General features: G+C 39.7%; 1 protein-coding gene across 1 annotated transcript in view; it reads left to right on the top strand.

Annotated features, from left to right (window-relative positions):
• The window catches only part of WNK3 (WNK lysine deficient protein kinase 3), a 114,159-nt gene that overhangs the window by 15,614 nt on the left and 73,700 nt on the right, over positions 1-24,845 (top strand). The window contains exons 2-4 of the mRNA XM_084870997.1: positions 9,472-10,116; positions 21,980-22,152; positions 23,872-24,092. Coding sequence (XP_084727123.1) covers positions 9,589-10,116; positions 21,980-22,152; positions 23,872-24,092 — 922 coding nt within the window. The 5' untranslated portion in view covers positions 9,472-9,588. The remainder of the gene's footprint in view (positions 1-9,471; positions 10,117-21,979; positions 22,153-23,871; positions 24,093-24,845) is intronic.

Here is a 24,845-nt window from a genome sequence, read left to right as displayed (position 1 = left end):
TGATGGTGCAATATTAACCGGTACACCTAGTACTATAGCTGCATGTAGTATCTGGTAAGGCAAGTTCTCATTGTTTTCTTTTTCAAGATTTTCTTGGATTTCCTTGTATTCTTTTAGAATCCGCTTTTCAATTTTGGACAAAAAATATCTTTGAGATTTTGATTGGGTTTGCATTGAACTTGGAATAATCTGGCGGGGGGGATATGTAGATGCTGATATTGAATCTTTTGACAAAGGAAAAGGGTTTTTCATATACTTCAGTAAAATTGTACAGCTTTCTTTATATGTGTTGCATACTTCTTCCTGAGTTTATTCCCAGATGAATATTTTATAGCTTTGCGGCTCTTATGAACAGGATAGTTTTTTGTGTTTTTTTTTTTAAATACCTCTTTTGCCCTAGCTGGTTTGGCTCAGTGGATAGAGCTTTGACTTGCGGACTGAAGAGTCCCAGGCTCAATTCCGGTCAAGGGCACATGCCTGGTTGCTGGCTCCAGCCCCAGTGGGGGGCATGCAGGAGGCAGCCAATCAATGATTCTCTCTCATCATTAATGTTTCTCTCTCTCTCCTTCTCCCTTCCTCTCTGAAGTCAATAAAAATATATTTTAATAAATAAATAAATAAATATATTTTAAAAAATCAATTGACTTACCTTCCTTCCAGGGTACCCAACTCTTCCTGCCCCACTTGAGGGGTTGCCTACCCCTCTGCTCTAGCCCTCACCTTAGGATAGTTTTCTTTTAAATTCCATGTAATTGATTATTGCTGATGTCTAGCAAAGCTGTTGATTTGTTTGTTGATTTTGTCTTTGGTTTTTCTGCTGAGCTCGGCTGTTTAGTTCTTATTATAGTTTTGTAGTTATTTTGTTTGGATTTTCTAGATAGATAATCATGTAGTCCTGAGTTTTGTCTCCGACTTTCCAATATTTGTAGGTCTTGTTTTATTTCCTTAAAGTGGCAGCAGTGATAATAGGAATTCCTGCCTTATTCCTGACTTTAATTATTGTTTATGTGAAAGATGTTTAAGCTCACTCATAAGATAAATGCTAATTGAAACCATACAGAGATTCCTTTATTAAATCTATCAGAGCGTTAGAAATCAAAACATTTGATCACACCCTTTTTATTGTGAAGGATGTGGGGTAAAAGATACTCTCACACATTGCAGGTGGGAGTTAAAATTGGTTCAGTGCCCGTGGAAGGCAGTTCGGCAGCATTATATAAAGATGCATTTGTATTATGTGTACTCTTCTGGATATATTAGGATGTTTCGATACAAGCTAAATATACAAATTTCTTTTGATCCAGCAATCCCATTTCAGCGAATTTGCATATATGTGTACACACATAGGCAAAATGAAATACTCAGTGTTATCTGACATAGCAAATCACTGAATACATCTATATAGTTAGTAAAAATAAGAATGAGGGACAGTTATGTATGGACAGGGAAAAATATACCCTAAAATATTGTGACTATAGCCTGGATAGCTCAGTTGATGAGAGCATCGTCCCTATATGCCAGCTTTGCATGTTCCATCCGCGATCAGGGCACACACAAAAATCAACCAATGAAGGCATACATAAGTGGGATAACAAACCTTTCTCCCTTTCTCTCTCTCAAATAAATCAATAAAAATATTGTGACTATAAAAAATTTAATACATACTATGCTACTTTTTGTATAGAAAGGGGAGAGAGAACATGTATTTATATTCACTTATTTTTTCCTAAAGAAACTCTGGAGGGCTATAAGAATTGAGTAAGTGGTTACATGTTGGAGTGGGGGAAATTAAATGGCAAACAGGGTTAGGAGTGTCCATATATAACTCCCTCTTTCTTTCATTTTTGGATCTTCTATATATTTAAGCTTCTTTTCTTTTTATTGATTTCAGAGAGGGGAAGGGAGAAAAAGAGAGGTCAAGGGAAACATCAATGTGAAACATCAATTCTTTGCCTCCCACACGCACCCTGACTGTGGATAGCACTTGCGACCTGGGTATGTGCCCCGACTGGGAATTGAACCATGACCTCCTGGTTCATAGGTGAATGCTCAGCCACTGAGCCATGCTGACTGGGCTCAGGCCTGATTTTTTTTAAAATATATTTTTATTGATTGTTTACAGAGAGGAGGGAGAGGGATAGAGAGTTAGAAACATCGATGAGAGAGAAACATCATCAGCTGCCTCCTGCACATCTACTGGGGATGTGCCTGCAACCAAGGTACATGCCCTTGACCGGAATCGAACCTGGGACCCTTGAGTCTGCAGACCGACCCTCTTATCCACTGAGCCAAACTGGTTTCGGCTCAGGCCTGATTTTTGTAGCTATTTCACCGAGCTGTGTTTCTGCATTGCTGAATGTAGAAAGAGATATTATTGTGGTCACTGAAGTATATCCCAGTAGCAATGCAACTGCAAAGCTTTAAAAGAATGCATTATACAGTATACTCTTTGGCCTTATTAAAAATAAATGTAATGTCCTGAAAATAATTTACTGTTTGGAGTATTGTTGAATAGTGCTTTAATATAGGGCTGCCACTAGGGGTTATTAAGAGATAGAGAATAAAGACTTCCATTTATTGATTATTATATTATGCCAGGCACCATGCTAAATAGCTTATATGTATTTGTGTATCAGTCCTGTGAGATTTCACAAATGAAATCAGGGATGAATGAGGTTAAGTAATTTGCCTCAGATCTCCTCTGCGAAGTGAGAGGCAGAGCCAATATTTGATTCCAGGTTTCTCGCACCCCAAAAACCTGTGTTCTGAAACTGTTTTCTGATCCAGAAAGCTAGTCGATCCACAGTGAAAAGGCCCCAGATACACTCTGAGTAGTGAAGTTCTTGGCCTAGTTAATTTTTTTTCTTGTTCATTGTTTACCCTAAGGCTACCAGCTATTACATTTTATTGTTGTCAGTAGTTTCCCTTCAGAACAGCAATTCTCAACCCAGGAGGCCAGGCTAAAGATAAAGAGAGTGGACAGAAGGGGGGTGGGTAGAGAGTATGGTTTTAGAAAGGCATATTTGATATTATGATTTTAGTAAAAATACTTTAGGATCGTAAACAGGGACATCATATTTTATTGAGATATAATTTACATACCATAAAATTCACCAACATAAATGTCCATGATTTTTTAGCAAATTTATAGAGTTGTATATTCTTTTTTTTAAAAAATATATTTTATTGATTTTTCTTACAGAGAGGAAAGGAGATAGATAGCTAGAAACGTCGATGAGAGAGAAACATCGACCAGCTGCCTCTTGCACACCCCCTACCGGGGATGTGCCCGCAACCAATGTACATGCCCTTGACCGGAATCGAATCTGGGACCCTTCAGTCCGCAGACCGACGCTCTACCGCTGAGCCAAACCGGCTTCGGCTGTATATTCTTTTTAAAAATATATATATATTTTATTGATTTTTTTACAGAGAGGAAGGGAGAGGGATAGAGAGCTGAAAACATCGATGAGAGAGAAACATCGATCAGCTGCCTCCTGCACACCTCCTACTGGGGATGTGCTTGCAACCTAACTACATGCCCTTGACCGGAATCGAATCTGGGACCCTTCAGTCCTCAGGCCGACGCTCTGTCCACTGAGCCAAACCGGTTAGGGCAATAGAGTTGTATATTCTTTTTTTCTTTTCTTTTTTTTTTTTTTTTAAATATATTTTATTGATTTTGTACAGAGAGGAAGGGAGAGAGATAGAGAGTTAGAAACATCGATGAGAGAGAGTCATCGACCAGCTGCCTCTTGCACACCCCCTACTGGGGATATGCCCGCAACCAAGGTACATGCCCTTGACTGGAATCGAACCCGGGACCCTTCAGTCCCCAAGCCGACGCTCTATCCATTGAGCCAAACCAGTTTCGGCTATATTCTTGATTACAATCTAATTTTAGAACATTTCCATCACCCCAGAAGATCCCCTGTACTGGTTTGCTGTCAGTGCTATTCCTGTGTGCCAGCCCCAGCCCCCAGGCAACAACCAATCTATTTTCTGTCTCTAGATTGGCATATGCTAAACATTTCATATAAAGGAACACTCTACAGTGTCAGGTCTTTTCCTCTGGCTTCTTTCCCTTAGCATAATGTTCTCAAGGTTCATCCTTGTAGCAGGTTATTATACCTCATACCCTTTTATTGTGTGAATAGTGTTCTATTTCCATTGCATGGATATAACGCATTTTGGTTAGCCATCAATTAATAGGCATTTGGATCGTTTCCACTTTTTGGCTATTGTGAACAGAGCCGCTGTGAACACTTGTGTACAAGTTTCTGTGTGGACATGTGTTTTCATTTCGCTTGGGTAGATGGTATCATATGGTAACTCTATGTTGCCTTGTTGAATAACTGCCAGATTATGTTCTGAAGCAGCTGCAATGCTTTACATTCCCCCCAGCAATGCATGCGGGGCCATTTTCTCTCCATCCTCACCAACTTGTTGCTGTTCATCTTTTTATTGTAGCCAACCTCGTGGGTATGAAGTAGTCTTTCATTTTAGTTTTTGATTTGCATTTACCTAATGAGCAATTATGTGGAACATTTTTTTTCATGTGTTTATTGGCCATTTGTATATCTCACTTTAGAAAATGTCTATTCAGATCTTCAACCCATTGGATTATTTATCTTTTCATTATTGACCTGTAAGAATTTTTTGTATGTTCTGAATACTAGTCTCTTATCAGAAAAATGATTTGCACATATTTTCTCCAAGGCTTTTGTGTTTCACTTCCTTGGTGGCATCTTTTATTTTTTTAATATGTCTTTATTGATTTCAGAGAGAGCAAGGGAGAGAGAGAGAGATAGAAACATCAAAGATGAGGGAGAATCATCGATTGTCTGCCTTCTGCATGTCCCCACGCTAGGGATTGAGCCCACAACCTGGGCATGTGCCCTGACTGGGAATTGAACCCGGCAACCTCTGGTGCATGGGACAATGCTCAACCAACTAAGCCATACCAGTCCGGCTCTTATCACTTTTATTTATTTATTTATTTTTTTAATATATATTTTTTTTATTGATTTTGTACAGAGAGGAAGGGAGAGAGATAAGAGAGTTAGAAACATCGATGAGAGAGTCATCGATCAGCTGCCTCTTGCACACCTCCTACTGGGGATATGCCCGCAACCAAGGTACATGCCCTTGACCGGAATCGAACCCAGGACCTTTCAGTCCCCAAGCCGACGCTCTATCCATTGAGCCAAACCGGTTTTGGCGGCTCTTATCACTTTTAACTTAATGTATTTTGGGGCTTTGTTGTTAGATGTATATAATTTTACTAGAGGCCAGGTACACGAAATTCGTGCATCGGGGGAGGTGTCCCTCAGCCCAGCCTGCACCCTCTCCAATCTGGGACTCCTTGAGTGATGTCCGACTGTCTGTTTAGGTCTGATCCTACCCCTAACTGCCCTCCCCTACAGGCTTGATCACCCCCAACTGCCCTCCCTTACAGACCTGGTCCCTCCCAACTGCCCTCTCCTGCTGGCCAACTTGTGGTGGCCCTCTTGTGTCCACATGGGGGCAGGATCTTTGACCACATGGGAGCAGCCATCTTGTGTGTTAGAGTGTTGGTCAATTTGTATTTTACTCTTTTATTAGGATTGTTCTAATGGATTAATCTTTTCATACTTATAAAATATCCCTCTTTGTCTCTATAACATTTTTCGTCTTAAGGTTGTTTTTTTAAAAGACTGAGGGAACACTCCTTTCCTCATCCCTCTTATTTTCTGCTGCTTATCCCATGGTTTGGAAAACCAGGTGACCAAACATGTTAAAATTATACTAGAGCAGGACAACTTGCCCCTCTATTTTTATATTAGGGTTCTAAGTAAGATTTCACTTTTTAAAAAGAATTTCTGCAGTTATTTAAGTTCTCTTATTTTACCTATTTTTTTTTTTTATCTTTTAAGAAGTCCTTTTGGCTTATGGATCTCTGTTCTTGAGGTTTCTGGATAATTGACCTTTAGCTAAGTGAAGTGAGTAATATTTTTAAGACTATCTCACCTAAAATGTTAACATTTGGGAAGTTTAAGTGAAGGGTATATTGGATTCTTTGTGTACCTTTTTCCAAGTCCAAATTGTGTCAAAATAAGTTAAGGAAAAAAATCTGCACCTAAGTGAGGTGTTACTAGTTACCCTTTCTTACTTACAGGTAATACTAGTCTTATTCATTGACTTTCGAAATACATTGATTTGGCAATGTAACCTCATAAACCTCATGAGTCCTTAAGTTGCAATCATGCACCATTTAATAACAGGGATAGGTTCTGAGAAATGCATTGTTAGGTAATTTCATCTATGTGAACATCATAGAGTATACTTACACAAGCCCAAATGGTATAGCCTACTAGACACATAGGCTGTATGGTATATGTGATCCGTCTTTGACCAAAATGTCATTGTGTGGTACATGACTGTAATTCTTATCTATGTCCTAGTAATGTTATAGGCAAATTTCTGAGGGTTATCATAGATCCTTCCTTTCCCCTCAAAACCATATTCACTCAGGCAATAAACCTCAAATTTAGAACTTCCTTTCTTGAATCTATCCCTCTTGCCAATATTTTCATTCACACATCAGCATCTCTTTCCTGGATTATTGCAGTAGATTTTTAACTGGTCTTATTTTATATCTGCTCTCTGTCTTCATCTGCCTGCTTCTAAAGTATGCGGTAAACTCTTCACAGTACCATTCATACACTTAATCCATGCTGTCTCATGACTTTGCTTGTGATCTTCCTTCCGCTTGCATTAGGGAATTTTCTTTCTTTGAGACTCAGTTCCAGCATCTCTTCCCGTAGACCTTCCTTAGAGTGTGGACTTCATTCTTTTGCATATAGATATTTGTTGAAAAGAGGGTTCTTTCCCCATTGAAATGTCTTGGCACCCTTATTAAAGATCAATCATAAATATGTGGGTTTATTTCTGGGTTCTCTGTTTCATTCCATTTATTTTTATATCTGTCCGCATGCCAGTACCACTCTATCTTTTTTAAAAAATATATATTTTATTGATATTTTACAGAGAGGAAGGGAGGCCTGAAACGTCGATGAGAGAGAAACATCGACCAGCTGCCTCTTGCACACCCCCTACTGGGGATGTGCCTGCAACCAAGGCACATGCCCTTGACCGGAATTGAACCCGGGACCTTTCAGTCCGCAGACCAACGCTCTACCACTGAGCCCAACCGGTTTGGGCAGTACCACTCTATCTTAATACTGTAGCTTTGTGGTAGGTTTTAAAATTCGAAAGGATGAGTCCTCCAACTTTGTTCTTTTTTCAAGATTGTTTTGCCTTTGGCTATTCTGGTCCCTCAAAGTTTTATGAGTTTTAGGATCAATTTGTTAATTTCTGCAAAGAAACTAGGTGGATATTGATAGGATTTATGTTTAATATGTAGAACAATTTAGGGTATTTCTCCCCATTTTGTTTTAGTTAAGGATTGTTATTCTCAGGTTTCAAATTTGATATTTCTCCGTATTTTTTTTTTTTTTTTTGCGACAAAAAGTGCCTTCTAAGGTGTATGACATAGTTAGACAGAACTTAACTTTGGGATGCATGTTTATGGTGAGAAGAGAAGAATTTTCTTTCTTTTTAAAAAAAAATTTATTGATTTTTTATAGGGAGGAAGGGAGAGGGATGTTCCCGCCTCTTGAATACTATGAATAATGCTGCTATGAACATCCAATTGTAGCTTTGAGGTACACAAATACATGTTTATGAGCTTGCCTTCGATTTTAGCAGAAACTACTGTAAAACATTAACATAAAATACGAAAAAATTAAAACACTATACTAAATCTGTTAAACACTTTAAAATACACATTCTCTTGAACCAGCAATTCTACTTATAGGAACTTGCATGAGAAAATAGTCAATTTGTGCAAAGATTTAATTATAAAGACATTCATTACAGCACTTAATAATTTGGAAAAAACTGTAACTAAACAAAAACCTAGTAGGGATTTAATTAAATATCTCAAAATGAGATGGATACAGTATTTTCTTAAAAACCACTAGCTTTTAATGATATTAAAAGACATCTATATATTATATGGTTAAATGAAATATATACAATAAGCCTTCATATATACATACATACATGATATTAATTCTGAATTGTATAATTATGGACTTTTTGCTTTTCTGTATTTTTTTACATTTTCCACAAAGAACATGTGGAAATATGTGGAACATATAAAGAAAGTTATTTTTAAATTTTATTTTAAAATTATAGTTTACATTCAATATTATTTTGCATTAGTTTCAGGTGTATAGCAAAATATTTCAGGGACCACTTTGTAAAGTACATGATCGTCTAAGAAAAAGGTTTTTCAAATGAATAGTCTAACTACCAATAAGAAAATTCTCGCTGAAACCGGTTTGGCTGAGTGGTAGAGCGTCGGTCTGCGGACTGAAGGGTCCCCGGGTTCGATTCCGGTCAGGGACATGTAAGTTGGCTGCGGACACATCCCTGGTAGGGGATGTGCAAGAGGCAGCTGGTCGATGTTTCTCTCTTATCGACGTTTCTAGCTTTCTATCTCTCTCCCTTCCTCTCTGTAAAAAATCAATAAAATATATATATTTTTTAAAAAGAGGTGGAAACAGCCCAATGCATTGAGCAGATGAATGGATAAACAAAATGTGGCATACAGCATACACACAGTGTAATATTGTTCAACCTTAGAAAGGAATGAGATTCTGATAACATGCTACAACATCAGCGAACCTTGCAAACATTTTGTTGAGTGAAGTAAACCAGACACAAATGGACAAACACTATATGATTCCACTTAGATGTAGCACCTAGAATAAACAAATTCACAGAGACACAAAGTAGGATCGGGATTACTAGGGACTGGAGAGATGAAGAGTTATAGTTTTATGGACACAGTATTTCCATTTGGTATGATGAAGTGATCCAGGATGGAGAGTTCTAGAAACAAATCATGGTGATGATTGCACAACATTGTGACTGTACATAAAGCCACCGAAGTGTATGGTCAAAATAGTAAATTTGATATTAAGTATATTTTGCCACAATAAAAAGACTACCATCGGATTCCAGAATTTTAGACGAAAAACAATTACTGAGGAGCAATGTGCTTGTTTTAATTATCGTGTGTTACCTTTTACCTTGTAGCTAAGTGAACTCAGGTCTAGATACTTGTTTTAAATATGATGGATTGATAGATGGCACTGAGAACTAGGTTCCTAACTAGTATCCATTCAATCTGAAGACTTACTGAGCTGTATGCCAAGCAGCCTGCTAGGCACTGCAGGTTACAGTGGTAAACAAGATAAGACACAGTCCCTGGAGTCCGCTGGTTGCTAAGCTTGGACAGGAAAAAAAAAAGAACAAACTTCTTATTAAGAAAAAATGGATTAAACAATCAGGTGACTTGTTTTCTCCTTAATGATTTCCTTTGTGAGGTAATTTTAAAATATTCTTTTTTCCCCCTTTCAGGTTACTATGGAAACGTGACCACATAAAAAGGAAGTCCATTCTGATCATTCTGATACCTGAGATGTAACTGGACTGAAGGACAGCGCAGGGAAATTTGCAGTGCCAACCTTAATTACCATGGCTACTGATTCAGGGGAGCCAGCCAGCACGGAGGATTCTGAGAAACCTGATGGGGTTTCGCTGGAAAACAGAGTCCATCAGATGGCAGCCACCCTGACCGTGGAGAACAGACTGAAGGAGAAAGGCAGTGCCATCTCCGCCGGGGGCGAAACCGTCGAAAGGAAGAGATTCTTCCGAAAGAGCGTGGATGACAAAGTTGTGGATTCTCCCTCCAGGGATGCCGAGAAGATGAAGACAGCAGCAGCTACTCCAGGAGGAGAGATGCTCCCCGCAAACGTGCTAAGAAGCGAAAAAGAAGCCAAATTCTCGCAAGGGTCAAAAGCAACCTCAGAAGCCTCCAAAGATTGTCCCAAGGAGAAAAATGAAAAGGAGATGGAAGAAGAGGCAGAGATGAAGGCCGTGGCTACTTCTCCTAGCGGCCGCTTCCTGAAATTCGACATCGAGCTGGGCAGAGGAGCATTTAAAACCGTGTACAAAGGCCTGGACACGGAGACCTGGGTTGAGGTCGCCTGGTGTGAGCTGCAGGTCGGTATATAACCTTCCTGGTTTTAATCAATCCCAGCTTTAGTGGACCCGGGCCTCTGAGCGATCCAGGATCCAAACGCATCCGAGATTAAAATAAAATTAAGCGCTCGGCCCCCCACCTCCCCAAAACGATGCCCTTTTTCTAGATCCTCTTAGGACCTCACGCCAACTATTTTTCTGCCCCATGGCTTTGCCCTCTGGTTTAACAAGGGAAAACGCCATGATGTCTTTCTGTGGGAAAATGCTCTGAATTTATCAACGTTAGGAAATTCCTGAAACTCTGAACGGCTCATTTTTACAACTTCTTCCTAAATCTGTGCCTCCAGACTTGATATACTAAGTGCTGGAGACTGTGGCATGTGAGCCATAGATTCTGCGATATCTCCCTTTCCTCTTAACACATTTTTGGGGGTTCGTGGACTGTTTTTTTAGAACAGGAAATGCTTTTCTTGGTTCTTGGAGGGCTTCTGTTAGTCTAAACTCCCACATGCCTTTGTGTTTACCTTGAAGAGGATCTCTGGAAGAAATAATCAGCAGAATTCACTGAGGTTAGTCCAGTGCAGTGTGCTTAGGAAGGAGAAACGCAAGCAACAGGCCTGGAGTTGGATCAGCTTGATATTTGGTTCCATAACAGATGTTTATGTGGACTTCTAACTCACGAATGACTACCGAGGGGGTCAAGTATCATAGAAGGAGTTATAATAATAGTTTCGACAGTTGTAGGTCAAATATAAGGAAAACCTTTGTGACCTCCGTCAGCTCTGGAGAAGTGGTCAGTTTTCACTGGAGATGCGTAAAATGAACAGAATAAAGCCAGTAATTCCAGGCAGGTGATTGTAGTTCAGATTCTAGTGGGTGTGTCTGATTTCCCCCTTTCTGAATATGCTACAGGTTACCATTGAGATAGGTTTGAAATTCAGTGTAAGTCTCTGCATTTCTAGAAAGCTTTTTTGTTTAACACCAAGTTTCCAAACTGTACTCTTTGTGAAAGTCAATGATTGCTTCATATGCAGATTCAGGAGTTTATTGTCAGAGATTCAAATTCAGCAGGTCTGGGTGGAGCGAAAGACGGTAATTTTGATTAAGGACTTTTACCTAGGTTTCAGGATCAATCCCTAGCCCTGGGGCCCAGGTTGGGGCAGTTGTGACAGTAGATGTGTCTCTCTCAACTAGGTCTCTCCCTCCTTCCCTCCCTCCCTCATTCCCTCCTTCCTTCCCTCCCCTCTCCCTCCCTCCTTTCCCCTCTGAGTAAAAAAGCAATGGAAAAATAGCCTGGAGTGAGGATTAACAAAAACAAAACAAAAAAACAAAGTGTTTTGAAAGTGGGAAATCCCTTGATGACTCTTTGGAATGCAAATAATTTAGCAGTAGAGCCGTTATAGTAGTTCCTGAAAAGTGCTTGCAGGTAGGGGGCTTGCTTGAGTTTCTTCTCACCCCTTTTTAATCCTTGAAGAATTTTATAAAGTCTGTGTCACAGTAGAAATATTAGATAATGCGAGGAAACAAACATGAAAGCCTCAGGGCATTCCTTACACCCCCCCCCCCCAGCCAAAGAAAAGACAACCACCTTAAATTCTAGTACTTTGAGGATGCTTTAAACAATTTAGTATATCTTTCTGGACCCTTTTGCATAAATGTATATATGGCTTTTTGTGTATTTTTCTCCCACACAAATTGGAAATGATAAGCTTTTACAAAACCTTTTTAAAACGCATCACTGACATCCTTTCATTACCAGTAATTACACATTTACGTCATTATTTTACTAGGTGCCCTTATAAGTTATTTAATCAGCCCTCTATTATTGGACATTTAGATTTTTCTCCAGCGTTTTACCATTATAATCATGTTGTGGTCAACATCCATATATATTTATTGGATATCACGGACATTTTAATCTCACCTCTGCATCTTCAGGGATACTCTGTAAATGGGGAGAGTCATTTCCATTCCCTTGGTAGCAGGCCATATAGTAAAGCTAGGTCAAGTTATTTTGCAAATTATGCATCTATCTATGCCAGGGGTCTTCAAACTACGGCCCGCGGGCCACATGCGGCCCACAGAGGAGTCTGATCCGGCCCGCCAGGTTTTTTGGCAGTGAGCGCAGCCGAGGTGTTACAGTAGGAATTAGTAGTTCATATAGTCCGGCCCTCCAGCTCTCTGAGGGACCGTGATCTGGCCCCCACTTTAAAAAGTTTGAGGACCCCTGATCTATGCTAAAGGATGTTTAGGTAAAAGTTGAAGAAAATGTTCTAGCGGTAGGACCTGCCTCCTATCATTCGCCTGGGGAAAGACCGAAAGATCCTATAAGTCTTCCTAGCAAAGCTTGTTGGAATTGTATGTTCCCAGGCCTCATTCCAGACCAATGAATCAGAATCTGCCGCTTAGTCACATCTGCAAATGATGAACTGCAGAGTTTGAAAAGCACTGAAATAAGGGACCAGTTCCAAGAATTAGCTGAATCAGAGGAGGAAATCCCTGAGTACACTTAACATGAGCTTTATATTTTATCCAATCCTAGAGGCCTAGTGCACAACATTTGTGCACTGGAGGTTGTCCCTTCGCCTGGCCTGCCCCCTCTCACAGTCCGGGACCCCTCGGGGGATGTCCGCTTGCCGTTTAGGGAGCGGGCCTCAGCCAGCAGGCGGACATCCCCTGAGGGGTCCTTAGCACTGCCACAGAGGTGGGAGAGGCTCTCACCACTGTGCTCCCCAGCTGTGAGCCCAGCTTCTGGCTAAGCGGGTTCCCTAGTGGTCAGTGCAGGTCATAGCGACCAGTCATTCTGCCATTCAGTCTATTTGCATATTAGCTTTTATTATGTAGGATACTGACTCCTGGCACTTACTCCAAACTTTCCAAATCAAAATCTCCAGGAGATGGGACCTAGAAATTTACTTTTTAAAATATTTTTTTTTTATTGATTTAGAGAGAGAGAGGAAGGGAGAGAGAGACAGACATTGATGAAACAGAAACTGATCAGCTGCCTCATGCACACCCTTACTGGGGATGAGCCCACAACTCAGGCATGTGCCCTGACTGGGAATTGAACCTTTGACCTCTCAGGTGCATGGGATGATTCTCGGCCAACTGAGTCACAATGGCCAGGGCCCAAGAACTTATTTTTAAAATGTTCCCCGGGTACAATAAAGATTTAAAAAATAAATTAAAAGTTCCCTAGTAATTGGATACAAAGCCAGATTTGGGATTCTCTCATGTGCAGCAAATGTTATAAATTATATAAAATACATTCTAATTTAGAGAACAACAATTGCAATTTTTTATTATGAAAGGAATATCAGAATTAGTGAACTTAGTTGATAAAATTTTGGGATATTATTTCATTTCCTGCATATTTGGAACTAAGAAAAACTAGCTTATTTTTTAAAAATTTCTTTATTGATTAAGGTATCACGTATACCCCCATTCCAATCTCCCACCTCCCCCACTCATGCCCTCACCCCCCTATTGTCCTTGACCACTGGTTAGGCTCATATGTATGCACATAAGTCCTTTGGTTGATCTCTCAAAACTAACTTATTTAGAATATCAGAAGGATATGCTTAATGATTTTTAGAGAGAGGGAAAGGAGAGAGAGAGGGGAACATCATTGTGGGTTGGTTGCCTTTCATACGTGCCCAGACCAGGGATCAAACCCCAACCTAGGTATGCGTCCTGACTGGGAATTGAACCCCCATCCTTTTGGTTCAAGGTCGATGCTCCCCCCCTGGCTGGAGTGGGGCATCACCTTTTAATTACTTTCCTGTGAGTACTCTGCAGTTTGTAATGGATAATTTCTCATATTTTAAAAAAATTAAAGTGTTCTTTATCATATAATTAAACCATTTTATAGAAAACATCCCAGCTAGCAGTTTAAATTATTCTAGATTCTTTTCCATCTAAGTTTCTATATGTGTGTGTAATATAAAAAATTGGTATGTCCACTAACAGCGTGACATACACTGAGTGGCCAGCTTATTATGTGTTCAGAGGTCATAATCGGGCTACTGAGTGTATATTCTATTCACTAACATCATTTAAATTGTAAACCATATTACATTCACACCACCTCTTCTTATCCTTCTCCCCTGAAATTAGGCAATTCTGTTCTTTTTAAATTTTTTTAAATCTTTTACATGTTTAATTTGAAATTCACAGATCAACAAAAAGTTTGTATACCTTTTCTCTTGGTGGCTTGTTCCCTTCATGATGGACATTTGAGCCTTGTGTGCAAATTCTTAAAAGCACCAGCCACATCCATTTGTTTAAACGACATGGGCTTTATGGCAGCACCAAGAACCAGGAGAGAGATTTTTACTGCTGATACTTGACTCTCAGGATGTTAGAAACAAGCAAGCAAACAAACAAACCCTTTGATGTAGGTCAGATGTAGGATTAGGCCATCCACAACTGCCTTTGAACAGTTTGTCATTTTTTAGGGTTTCCATTCTTGACTTTTTATGCATTCCCTGGAAACTTTGACCTATTGTTCTTTGTAAAGAACTTGCTAAATTACTTGGTAATTCCTTGGTAAATTGGTAATTTACTGCGAGTGAGGGCTTTAAGACCTACTTCCTGTTTACAATGCTATTTATCTAGTTCATGATATTGAATGACCTGGTCACATGTGGCTGAAACTGTTTAGTAACTCTCAGGAGGAGTCAATCACAGGTATTCTTTTTCTTTTTTTTTAATTTCCTTTTTAAAAAAAAAAAATATCTTATTGATTTTGTACAGAGAGGAAGGGAGAGAGGTAGAGAGGTAGAAACATCGATGAGAGAGTCATCAATCAGCTGCCTCTTGCACATCCCCTACTGGGGATGTGCCCGCAACCAAGGTACATGCCCTTGACCAGAATCGAACCCAGGACCCTTCAGTCCCCAAGCCGACGCTCTATCCACTGAGCCAAACCGGTCTCGGCTAATCACAGGTATTCTTAATAGTTTCTTTCCTCTTCCACCAACCACTTCAGAATTAGCAGCGCTCTGCTTTTCCACTTGGAAACATAACCAGGTTTTGCTTTGCTATACCTTGGAAAAAGATTTCCACTAGTACATTTGTCAGTTGTTTTCTTGGTGGAAGTGAGTTTTCATCTAACGGGGCTATTTTCCAAATGAAGGAACACGGCTATCTGAAAATCTTTGTCTTTTATGCGTAACATGCAGTTGAATGTGCTTCACTGTGGGGTCAAATGTGATTGTGTGCTTCTCAGGGTAATTAAACAGGCCTTCTTTAAGGAGCATTTAACAAAGAGACATCAGGAAGTCTTTTTGTAGTTTCTGAACTCAAGCAAAATGGCACTGAAAAGAAATATTAAAATAAAAGACAATCAACTTTAGCAGGATGACATGTTGAGTGAGCCTTCTCATTATAGAAGTTAATATATTCAAAGCAATGCAATGGAAATCACAGTTTAAAAATCCATACCTCTGCACTGAAAGCTTGTACCAAAATCATGGAGCCCTGACTGGGTGGCTCAGTTGGCTGGTGCATAGTCCTGTACATCAAAAGGTTTCAGGTCGATTCCCGGTCAGGACACATGCCTGAGTTGTGGGCTTGATCCCCAGTGTGGGGTGTGCAGGAGGCACCCAATCAATGATTCTCATCATTGATGTTTCTATCTCTCACTCTCTCCCTTCCTCTGTGAAATCAATAGAAATATATTTTTTAAAAGTATACACCAAAGGCAGATGCTTTCATAAAATGACAGGGTGAGAGAGCAGCAGGAGACAGACAGACTTGGTCTCTGAAATATTCATTTTCCCAGTTATGTCAAAGGGTTAGTTTTGAGCTATCTGCTTGATAGATAACAAATTGATACATGTATTAGGCTGAATAATTGCACCTGAAAGATGTCTGTCCTAATCCCTGCAACCTATGAATATATTACCTTACAATGCAAAAAGCACTTGCCAAAACCAGTTTAGCTCAGTGGATAGAGCGTCGGTCTGCAGACTGAAGGGTCCCAGGTTCGATTCCAGTCAGGGGCATGTGCCTTAGTTGCGGGCACATCCCCAGTGGGGGGTGTGCAAGAGGCAGCTGGTCGATGTTTCTCTCCGATGTTTCTAGCTCTCTATCCCTCTCCCTTCCTCTCTGTAAAAAATCAATAAAATATATGAAAAGAAATGCAAAAAGGACTTTGCAGATGCAGTTAAATGAAAGATCTTGGTAGATTTCCCTGGGTTATCTAAGTTGGTCCGGTATAATAACAAGGGTCCTTATAAGAAAGTGGGAAGGGAGGCCGTAGTCAGAAGGAGATCTCATGATGGAAGTGATGCAGTTGGAAGCAGGCAATGAGCCAAGGAATGTGAGCAACCTCTAAAAGCTGGAAAAGGCAAGGAAACAGATTCGTTCTTCCCTCAGGCATCCAGTGGGAATGCAGCCTTGCCAACACTTGACTTTGGTGAGATTCATTTTATTTATTTTTTGTTTTTTTAAAATATATTTTATTGATTTTTACAGAGAGGAAGAGAGAGAGATGGAGTGTTAGAAACATCGATGAGAGAGAAACATCGATCAGCTGCCTCTTGCACACCCCCTACTGGGGATGTGCCCACAACCAAGGTACATGCCCTTGCTCGGAATCGAACCTGGGACCTTTTAGTCTCCAGGCCAACGCTGTGTCCACTGAGCCAAACCGGTTTCAGCAGATAAGATTCATTTTAGACTTCTGGTCTACACAACTGGAAGGTAGTAATACATTTGTGTTGTTTTAAGCAACCGAATTTGTGGTGATTTATTACAACAGCAATAGGAAATGAATATAATGCACACAGCTGCCATTCATTCATTTGTTCATTCATTCATCAAATAAATATTTAGTGTCTGTAATGTACCAAGACTGTGCTAAGTGCTAGGGACATAATGGAGAAAACCAGACACATGCCCCATTTTTATCAAGTGTAAGTAGAGGGAGCTTATAATCGGTAAGAAGACAGTTTGGAGATTGGAATTAGTGAAAATCAGATGAAAGGGCTGTTAAAATATAGGTTTGTTGATGGAAATGGTAGGGTTGGGAGTAGCAGGCAACAGAATAGCACTCCATTACTACATGGTTTTCTCTCTTTAACTTTTTATTCTGAGATAATTTGCTACTAACAGAGGAGTTGCGAAGATAGTCTAGAAAGTTCCTGTATGCCCTTCAGTCAGTTTTCCCTTACGTTGATATCTTAACCAGAGACAGAAATTATTGTTAGTGCAATACTATTAACTCAAGTTAGAACTTATTTGGATTTCCCCAGTTTTTCCACTGATGTCCTTTTTTAAAGATATATATTTTTTGATTTTTTACAGAGAGGAAGGGAGAGGGAAAGAGTTAGAAACATTGATGAGCCGAAACTGGTTTGGCTCAGTGGATAATGCGGATTTGATTCCGGGTTCGATTCTGGTCAAGGGCATGTACCTTGGTTGTGGACACATCCCCAGTAGGGGGTGTGCAAAGGCAGCTGATCGATGATTCTCTCTCATCGATGTTTCTAACTCTCTATCCCTCTCAATAAAATATTTTTTTTTTTAAAAAGAAACATTGATGAGAGAGGAATATCAATCAGCTGCCTCCTGCACACCCCCTACTGGGGATTTGCCCACAACCAATGTACATGCCTTTGACTGGAATCGAACCTGGGACTCTTGATTCCGCAGGCCGACTCTCTATCTACTGAGCCAAACCATTAGGGCCTGATATCCTTTTTTAATGCTATGATTCAATCCAGGATCCCATATTGCTTTTATTTTTATTGATTTCAGAGAGGAAGGGAGAGAGTGATAGAAAAATAAATTATGAGATAATCATTGATCAGCTGCCTCCTGCACACCCCACACCAGGTATCGAGCCTACAACCTGGGCATGTGCCCTGACTGGGAACAGAACCTCCTGGTTCATAGGTCAGTGCTCAACCACTGAGCCATGCTGGCTGGACCCACATTGCATTTAGTTATGTCCCCTTAGTCTCTTTCCTTGTGTTCCATGATCTTGAGCTTTTGAAGAGTATTGTTTCGCTATTTTGTAGAATGTCCCATAATTTGGGTTTGTCTTATGGTTCCTCACGATTCGATGTTGGCTATGAATTTTGCATGGATTCCACAAGAGGGATAATGCCTCTCTCAGTGCATTATAGTAGTGGGTATATAGTGTCGACTTGGATCACTTGGGTAGGGTAGCATATGATAGGTTTTCCATACTATTAAGTGCATATTTTTATATTAATATCTTGGGGTATATATTTTGAAACTTTACAGATATCTGTTTCTCCTCAAACTTTCCCCTGTTATTTTGGCACTCATTGGCGTATTTCCCTGTAGTGAGTATTACTGTGGTATTAGAACAGTGATTTTCTATTTCCCACATTCCTTCTACATTTATCTTTGGAATTACCTCTGTTTTATGTGGTCTCTTCCTAAATATGAAAGTTATTAAGATGCTTTCCTTTTATCATATACTAGAGGCCCGGTGCACAAAATTCGTGTGGGGAGGGTGTCCCTCAGCCCAGTCTGCACCCTCTTCAGTCTGGGTCCCCTTGAGGGATGTCCAGGATCGGACCTAAATGGCAGTTGGACAGCCCTCTCACAATCCAGGACTGCTGGTTCCCAACTGCTTGCCTGCCTGCCTGCTGGCCCGATTGCCCCTAACTGCCCTCCCCTGCAAGACTTCCCCCACAACCTCCCTCCCCTGCAGGCCTGCGTCCTCCCCTGAATGCCTGGTTGCCCCCAACTGCCCTCCCCTGCCTGTCCGGTCACCCCAAACTGCCCTCCCCTGTAGGCCTGGTCCCTCCCAACTGCCCTCCCCTGCCGGCCTGATCTCCCACAACTGCCCTCCCCTGCTGGCCGTCTTGTGGTGGCCATCTTGTGTCCACATGGGGATGGCCATCTTTAACCACATGGTGGAGGCCATCTTGTGTGTTGGAGTGATGGTCAATTTGCATATTACCTATTTGTTATATAGGATAGCCAGACTCTATTATATGCTGATTTCTTGATTAATTCTTTGGTGTTACCATTTACTAACTGCCATTGCCCTTGTGTGTGTTTATTTCATTTAACTGTAGTTCTGGGGTGCTATTTAGTCTCTCCATGGCAAGTGGCTTGTGAGTGAGGTATCTGCAGTCCTTCTGTGAATATTGTTTCTGAGAGGCAAAGTGATCGCCTGGAAAGTGCATGGACTTCAGAACACGGCAGCCCTGGTTCCAATGTTGCCTTTCCCCTTTGGTACCCAGGACAAGCTAAGCTACTTAACATTTTGAAGCCCTAGTTTTTCACTTAAAAAGAACGAATATTTTTGATATACAAAAATACTAAAGAATAACACAGTGCAGCTTGTGTACTTAATACTCAGCCTGAGAAACAAAATCTTAAGGGTTAGAGATAATGCTTATAAAGCCTGTGATACATGTCTGAGTGGTCATTAAATGACAGCGATAAAATACTGAGCAATGTCATATTTATCCAGGCTAGGCATGGACAGACTGCTTTGTAAAGTGAGCGGTGTGTTTTGAAGCCTTCGTAGTATTTATCCTCATCTGAACAAGTTCTTTTGTAGCACAGCCTTTAGAATATGTTAATTTCTCCCTCCTCTTGCGTTTGCAGAAACGTATCCATGTGCCCTCTGACCTGATTCTGTACTTCATTGTTGGTGTTTGCATTAAGACATAGCTGATAAGGCTAGAGTTTACCTTTTGGAAATGAAATGCTTCTTATCTTGAATAAATACATATGCAGGTTACTCATGTTGGTATTGTGCCTTGCCTCAGGAAAGGTTTTGTGTACCTTTTAAGCATGCCATATATTATGATAGATTAAGTGTTTAGTTAACATTCATAGAAGGACAGTAATTCTTTTTAAAGTAGTGTTGGAGTAGTTGAAATCTATTCAGTGACCTCTTATTATATTTATCAGCCATATAAATTAATATCTATAACACTGAAACATTGATACTTGATGCTTTTTTTGGGGGGTGAGGGGTGACATTACCTAGAGACAGTAAGATTAAAGGATCATTTTTGTAGACTGTAATTTTCCTAGCTTCTGACTATGTCAACTCCATTATCTTTCAGTGATCTCTAGTTTGCCATTTGTGGGTCATCATTCCTTTCTTGTGTAAGAACTCTTCATTGGCAATGTGTGAAAGTTACTGATTAATACGAGAGAGAGAGAGAGAGAGAGAGAGAGAGAGAGAGAGAGAGGGAGAGAGAGAGAGAGTTTGAGTTTAAAGGAGAATTATTATAGTAGCTGAAAGCACTCCTCTGGATTTGGGTGTGAATTTGACAGGTTTACTTTCCACTCTGAATTAGAATGGACCTTTGAAGACCTTGGCCATACCTTTTTTAAAGAAGATTTTTAGATTGATTTTTAGTGAGAGAGGAAGGGAGACGGAGAGAGAGAGAAACATCAATGTGAGAGCAGAAAATGAACCCACTACCTTCAGCACACCCCCTACTTAGTCTCAAGCCCGTAACCCGGCCACATGCCACGACTGGGAATCGAACCGGCAACTTTTCCTTGCACGGCAGGATGCCCAACCAACTGAGCTACACTGACCAGGGTTTGGCTGTACCTTTTTAGTGGAATTTTACCTTTCGTAATATGTCTGAGATAGCAGTTACAACTTTGTAAAGTTGTTTATCCTGAATGCTGACTCCTTTTAATTCATAGGATCAAAGGATAAAGTGAATTATGTAGCTTATCTTGGCACATGACTTGTGCTTGCTAATTTCATCAGAGGGCATCAAAATTTGTTCATTATTCTTCAGAGCAGATCTGCGGACCTAACACAATGGAAAGACTTCTAGCTAATTGTAGGGACAGTTAGGACTTATTCGTCAGGTTAGGTTAGACAGAAAATCATAAACACTTGATTTTAGACATCTTCTAAGTTTAGCATTTCTTATTATACTTTTCCTTTGAGTTCCTTAACTTTTTAAGTTTTTTTTTCCAGAAATACAATTGAAATATAATATTGACATATGATAAGCTTAAAGTGTACAGTGTATTGATGTAATATATTTATCTATTGCAGTATGATAGCCACCATAGCATTAGCTAACACCTCCATCATGTCACATAATTATCATTTTATTGTGTTGAGAACAGTTAAGATTTAGTCACTTACTAATTTTATTTTAAAAATATTTAAGGCGTGAACTGGTTTGGCTCAGTGGATAGAGCGTCAGCCTGCGGACTCGAGGGTCCCAGGTTCGATTCCAGTCAGGCACATGTACCTTGGTTGCAGGCACATCCCCAGTAGGGTGTGTGCAGGGGGTAGCTGATTGATGTTTCTCTCTCATCGATGTTTCTAACTCTCTCTCTCCCCCTCCCTTCCTCTCTAAAAAAATCAATAAAATATACTTTTAAAAAATATTTAAGGAGCTTGTACAGTGTTTGTCTATGTCTGTCTGACTTATCTCACCTGGCATGCCTTCAAGATCTATCCATATTGTTGCAAATGGTAGGATTTCCTTCTTTCTTTTCCAGCAACAGAAATTTTATTTATTTTTACAGTTTTATTGAGATATAAATGACATATAACAATGTATAAGTTTAAGGTGTACAACCTAATGACTTGTTATATGTATATATTAAAAAATGATTACCCTAAAAAGTTAACTTCCAAGATATGTTTTTCAAGGTATTGGTTTATTATGCTGGTGGGTTTATAACAGTTATTAAATGCAGCAACTGCTGCATTGCTGTATGGGATGAGTCATAATCACTAACAAGGGATGTCTATCAGTGATTGTATGGAAAAGAATTGTCAGGCAAAAATAAGTACATATATAAATAAGTACAATAAAGTAAAGCACTCATTCGAGTGGTATTAAAAATGTGCATGAGAATTCCCACGCTTTAATTTGGAATTTATTTCTTCATTCAGGATCGGAAATTAACCAAAGCTGAGCAGCAGAGATTTAAGGAAGAAGCAGAGATGTTAAAGGGTCTCCAGCACCCCAATATAGTTCGATTTTATGATTCGTGGGAGTCTACATTGAAAGGAAAGAAATGCATTGTATTGGTGACTGAACTTATGACATCAGGGACATTAAAGACGTAAGTTGATCCTGATAGTGTTAATGGTCATAGTTTTTAGAAATAATTTTCAGAGCCATAAAAGTTGCTTGTAAAATAACAGTAATTGATTAAAGAATTTGTAGCCGATACCGGTTTGGCTCAGTGGATAGAGCGTCTGCCTGTGGACTGAAAGGTCCTGGGTTCGATTCTGGTCAAGGGCATGTACCTTGGTTGCGGGCACATCCCCAGTGGGGGGTGTGCAAGAGGCAGCTGATCGATGATTCTCTCTCATCGATGTTTCTGATTCTCTATTCCTCTCTCTTCCTCTCTGTAAAAAAATCAATAAAATCTATTTATAAAAAAGAATTTGTAGAATCTGAATTTAGAGACTATGTATCAGAGCAGGTTAAAAATTATGATAATGAATTTTGTTAGAAAATACAATGTTGTGAAATTATTTGTGGGGTAGCATAGGATTTTAGAATTAGAAACCATAGAAATAATATAATGTGTAAAAGGTACTGAAAAATTGGCCAGGTTCACATATCTAATGAGCTATTTACTATGTGATTATAGTCCATTGCTTTGTTTCGGACTAGTTTTTCATTTGATGGTTTAATCACTTATTTGTAACTATTAAATGTGGGGTATACTTCCTCTGTTTCCTGGCACCCTTGCTCTAAAATTTTACATAGTTAAAGCCTCTAGTGATCTATATGAACAGTTATTAGGAAGTAGAAGTGGACTTTTTATTATATATAATTGATTTCAGAGAGGAGGGGAGAGTGAGAGAGATACAAACATCAATGATGAGAGAGAATCATTGATTGAACCTGGGACTTTCAGTCCACAAGCTGAAACTTTATCCACTGAGCCAAACCAGCTAGGGCGAGACAGACTTTCTTTTTAAAATTGTGCTACCATTTCACGAAAGGCCACTCTGGTTGGAATGATTCTTTTCTTTTTTCTTTTAAATATTTTATTGATTTTTCACAGAGAGGAAGAGAGAGGGATAGAGTTAGAAACATCGATGAGAGAGAATCATCAATCACCTGCCTCTTGCACACCCCCTACTGGGGATGTGCCCGCAACCAAGGTACATGCCCTTGACCGGAATCGAACCTGGGACCTTTCAGTCCGCAGGCCGACGCTCTATCCACTGAGCCAAACTGGTTTCGGCTGATTCTTGTTTTGAATTAAAAATACTAAACTTGGTAGGATTCTTTTCTAAGAATGAGGCTTTAGATTTCGAATTTTCTTGCCAAATAGACAATAAAAAACAAGTTGGTGCCCAGCCGGCCTGGCTCAGTGGTTGAGCGTTGACCTATGAACCAGAGGTCACGGTTTGATTTCCAGTCAGGGCACATGCCTGGGTTGCAGGCTCGATCCCCATGCAGTAGACAGCTGTTCAATGATTCTTTCTCATCATTGATGATTCTCTCTTTCTCCCTATCTTTTCCTCTCTGAAATTAAAAAAAAACCAAAACCCTATATATTATATTATATAGGTTATAAATTATAAATAATTTATATATATTATAAATAAATAAATATTCTAATATATATTATAAATAAATAAATATATATTATATTATACTATATATTATAAATAAATATATAAATAATCCAACAACTTAGTGATGGTAATAGTAGTATGGCACATATAATTTCTGCTAGCTTAAGTGATTTACCCTAATACTGCTCATATAGTAAGTTAGGTATGTTTATTAACGTGTGGTCTTTTGTTTCTTTATATAGGTACTTAAAGCGATTTAAAGTCATGAAACCAAAGGTCCTAAGGAGCTGGTGCAGGCAAATCTTAAAGGGGTTGCAGTTCTTGCACACTAGGACTCCTCCTATTATCCACCGGGATCTCAAGTGTGACAATATTTTCATCACGGGACCTACTGGATCGGTGAAGATTGGTGATCTAGGCCTGGCTACCTTAATGCGCACATCATTTGCTAAAAGTGTCATTGGTGATTAACATTTTCTAGTTGATTGGTTGGGTAAAGAGAGTTGTTGATTGTATTTGTCTAGAACAGGGAGCAGCAAACTACAGCCCATGGGCCAAATTTGGCGCTGCTGCCTATTTTTATAGATAAAGCTCTATGGAGCATAGCTATACCCACTTGCTTGTGTATTGTCTGTGGCCGCTTTTGTACTACAATGGCAAAATTAAGTAGGTGTGACAGAGACCGTATAATGGCAGAGCCTGAAATATTTACCATTTGTGTCTTAATGGAGCAGTTTGCTGCCCTCTGGCCTAGTATGTGAATTTGTTTTGAAATATTATATGTTGCCTTATTTTTGAGATATCCTACTGTATTTTTTCTTTTGTGAGATATATTTTAAATTATTGAAAGTTTCTAAGGACTTAAGAAAGCTAATTTTCTAATTTAATTATGAAAATTTTCAATAACTAAAAAGGATAGAAATAAAAACAAATTTTAGTGATCATGACCTAATCTTGAGCATTACAGATTGTACTTTATCAGTACACAAAGTTAATGAAATTCTTTAAGTGCTTTATATAGATACTAGAGGCCTGGTGCACAAAATTTGTGCACAGAGCCGGGGAGGGGGTGTCCCTCAGCCCAGCCTGCACACTCTCCAATCCGGGACCCCTTGGGGGATGTCCCACTGCCGGTTTAGGCCCCAAACCGGGGAACCGGCCTAAACTGGCAGTGAGACATCCCTCTCACAATCCTAATCGCTCTCCTGCCTGCCTG

Source organism: Pipistrellus hanaki, assembly GCF_964339955.1.
Source record: "Pipistrellus hanaki genome assembly, chromosome: X".
Lineage (NCBI taxonomy): Eukaryota > Metazoa > Chordata > Mammalia > Chiroptera > Vespertilionidae > Pipistrellus > Pipistrellus hanaki.
Note: the sequence above shows the minus strand (reverse complement) of the source record. Positions and strands in the feature narration are given on the sequence as shown.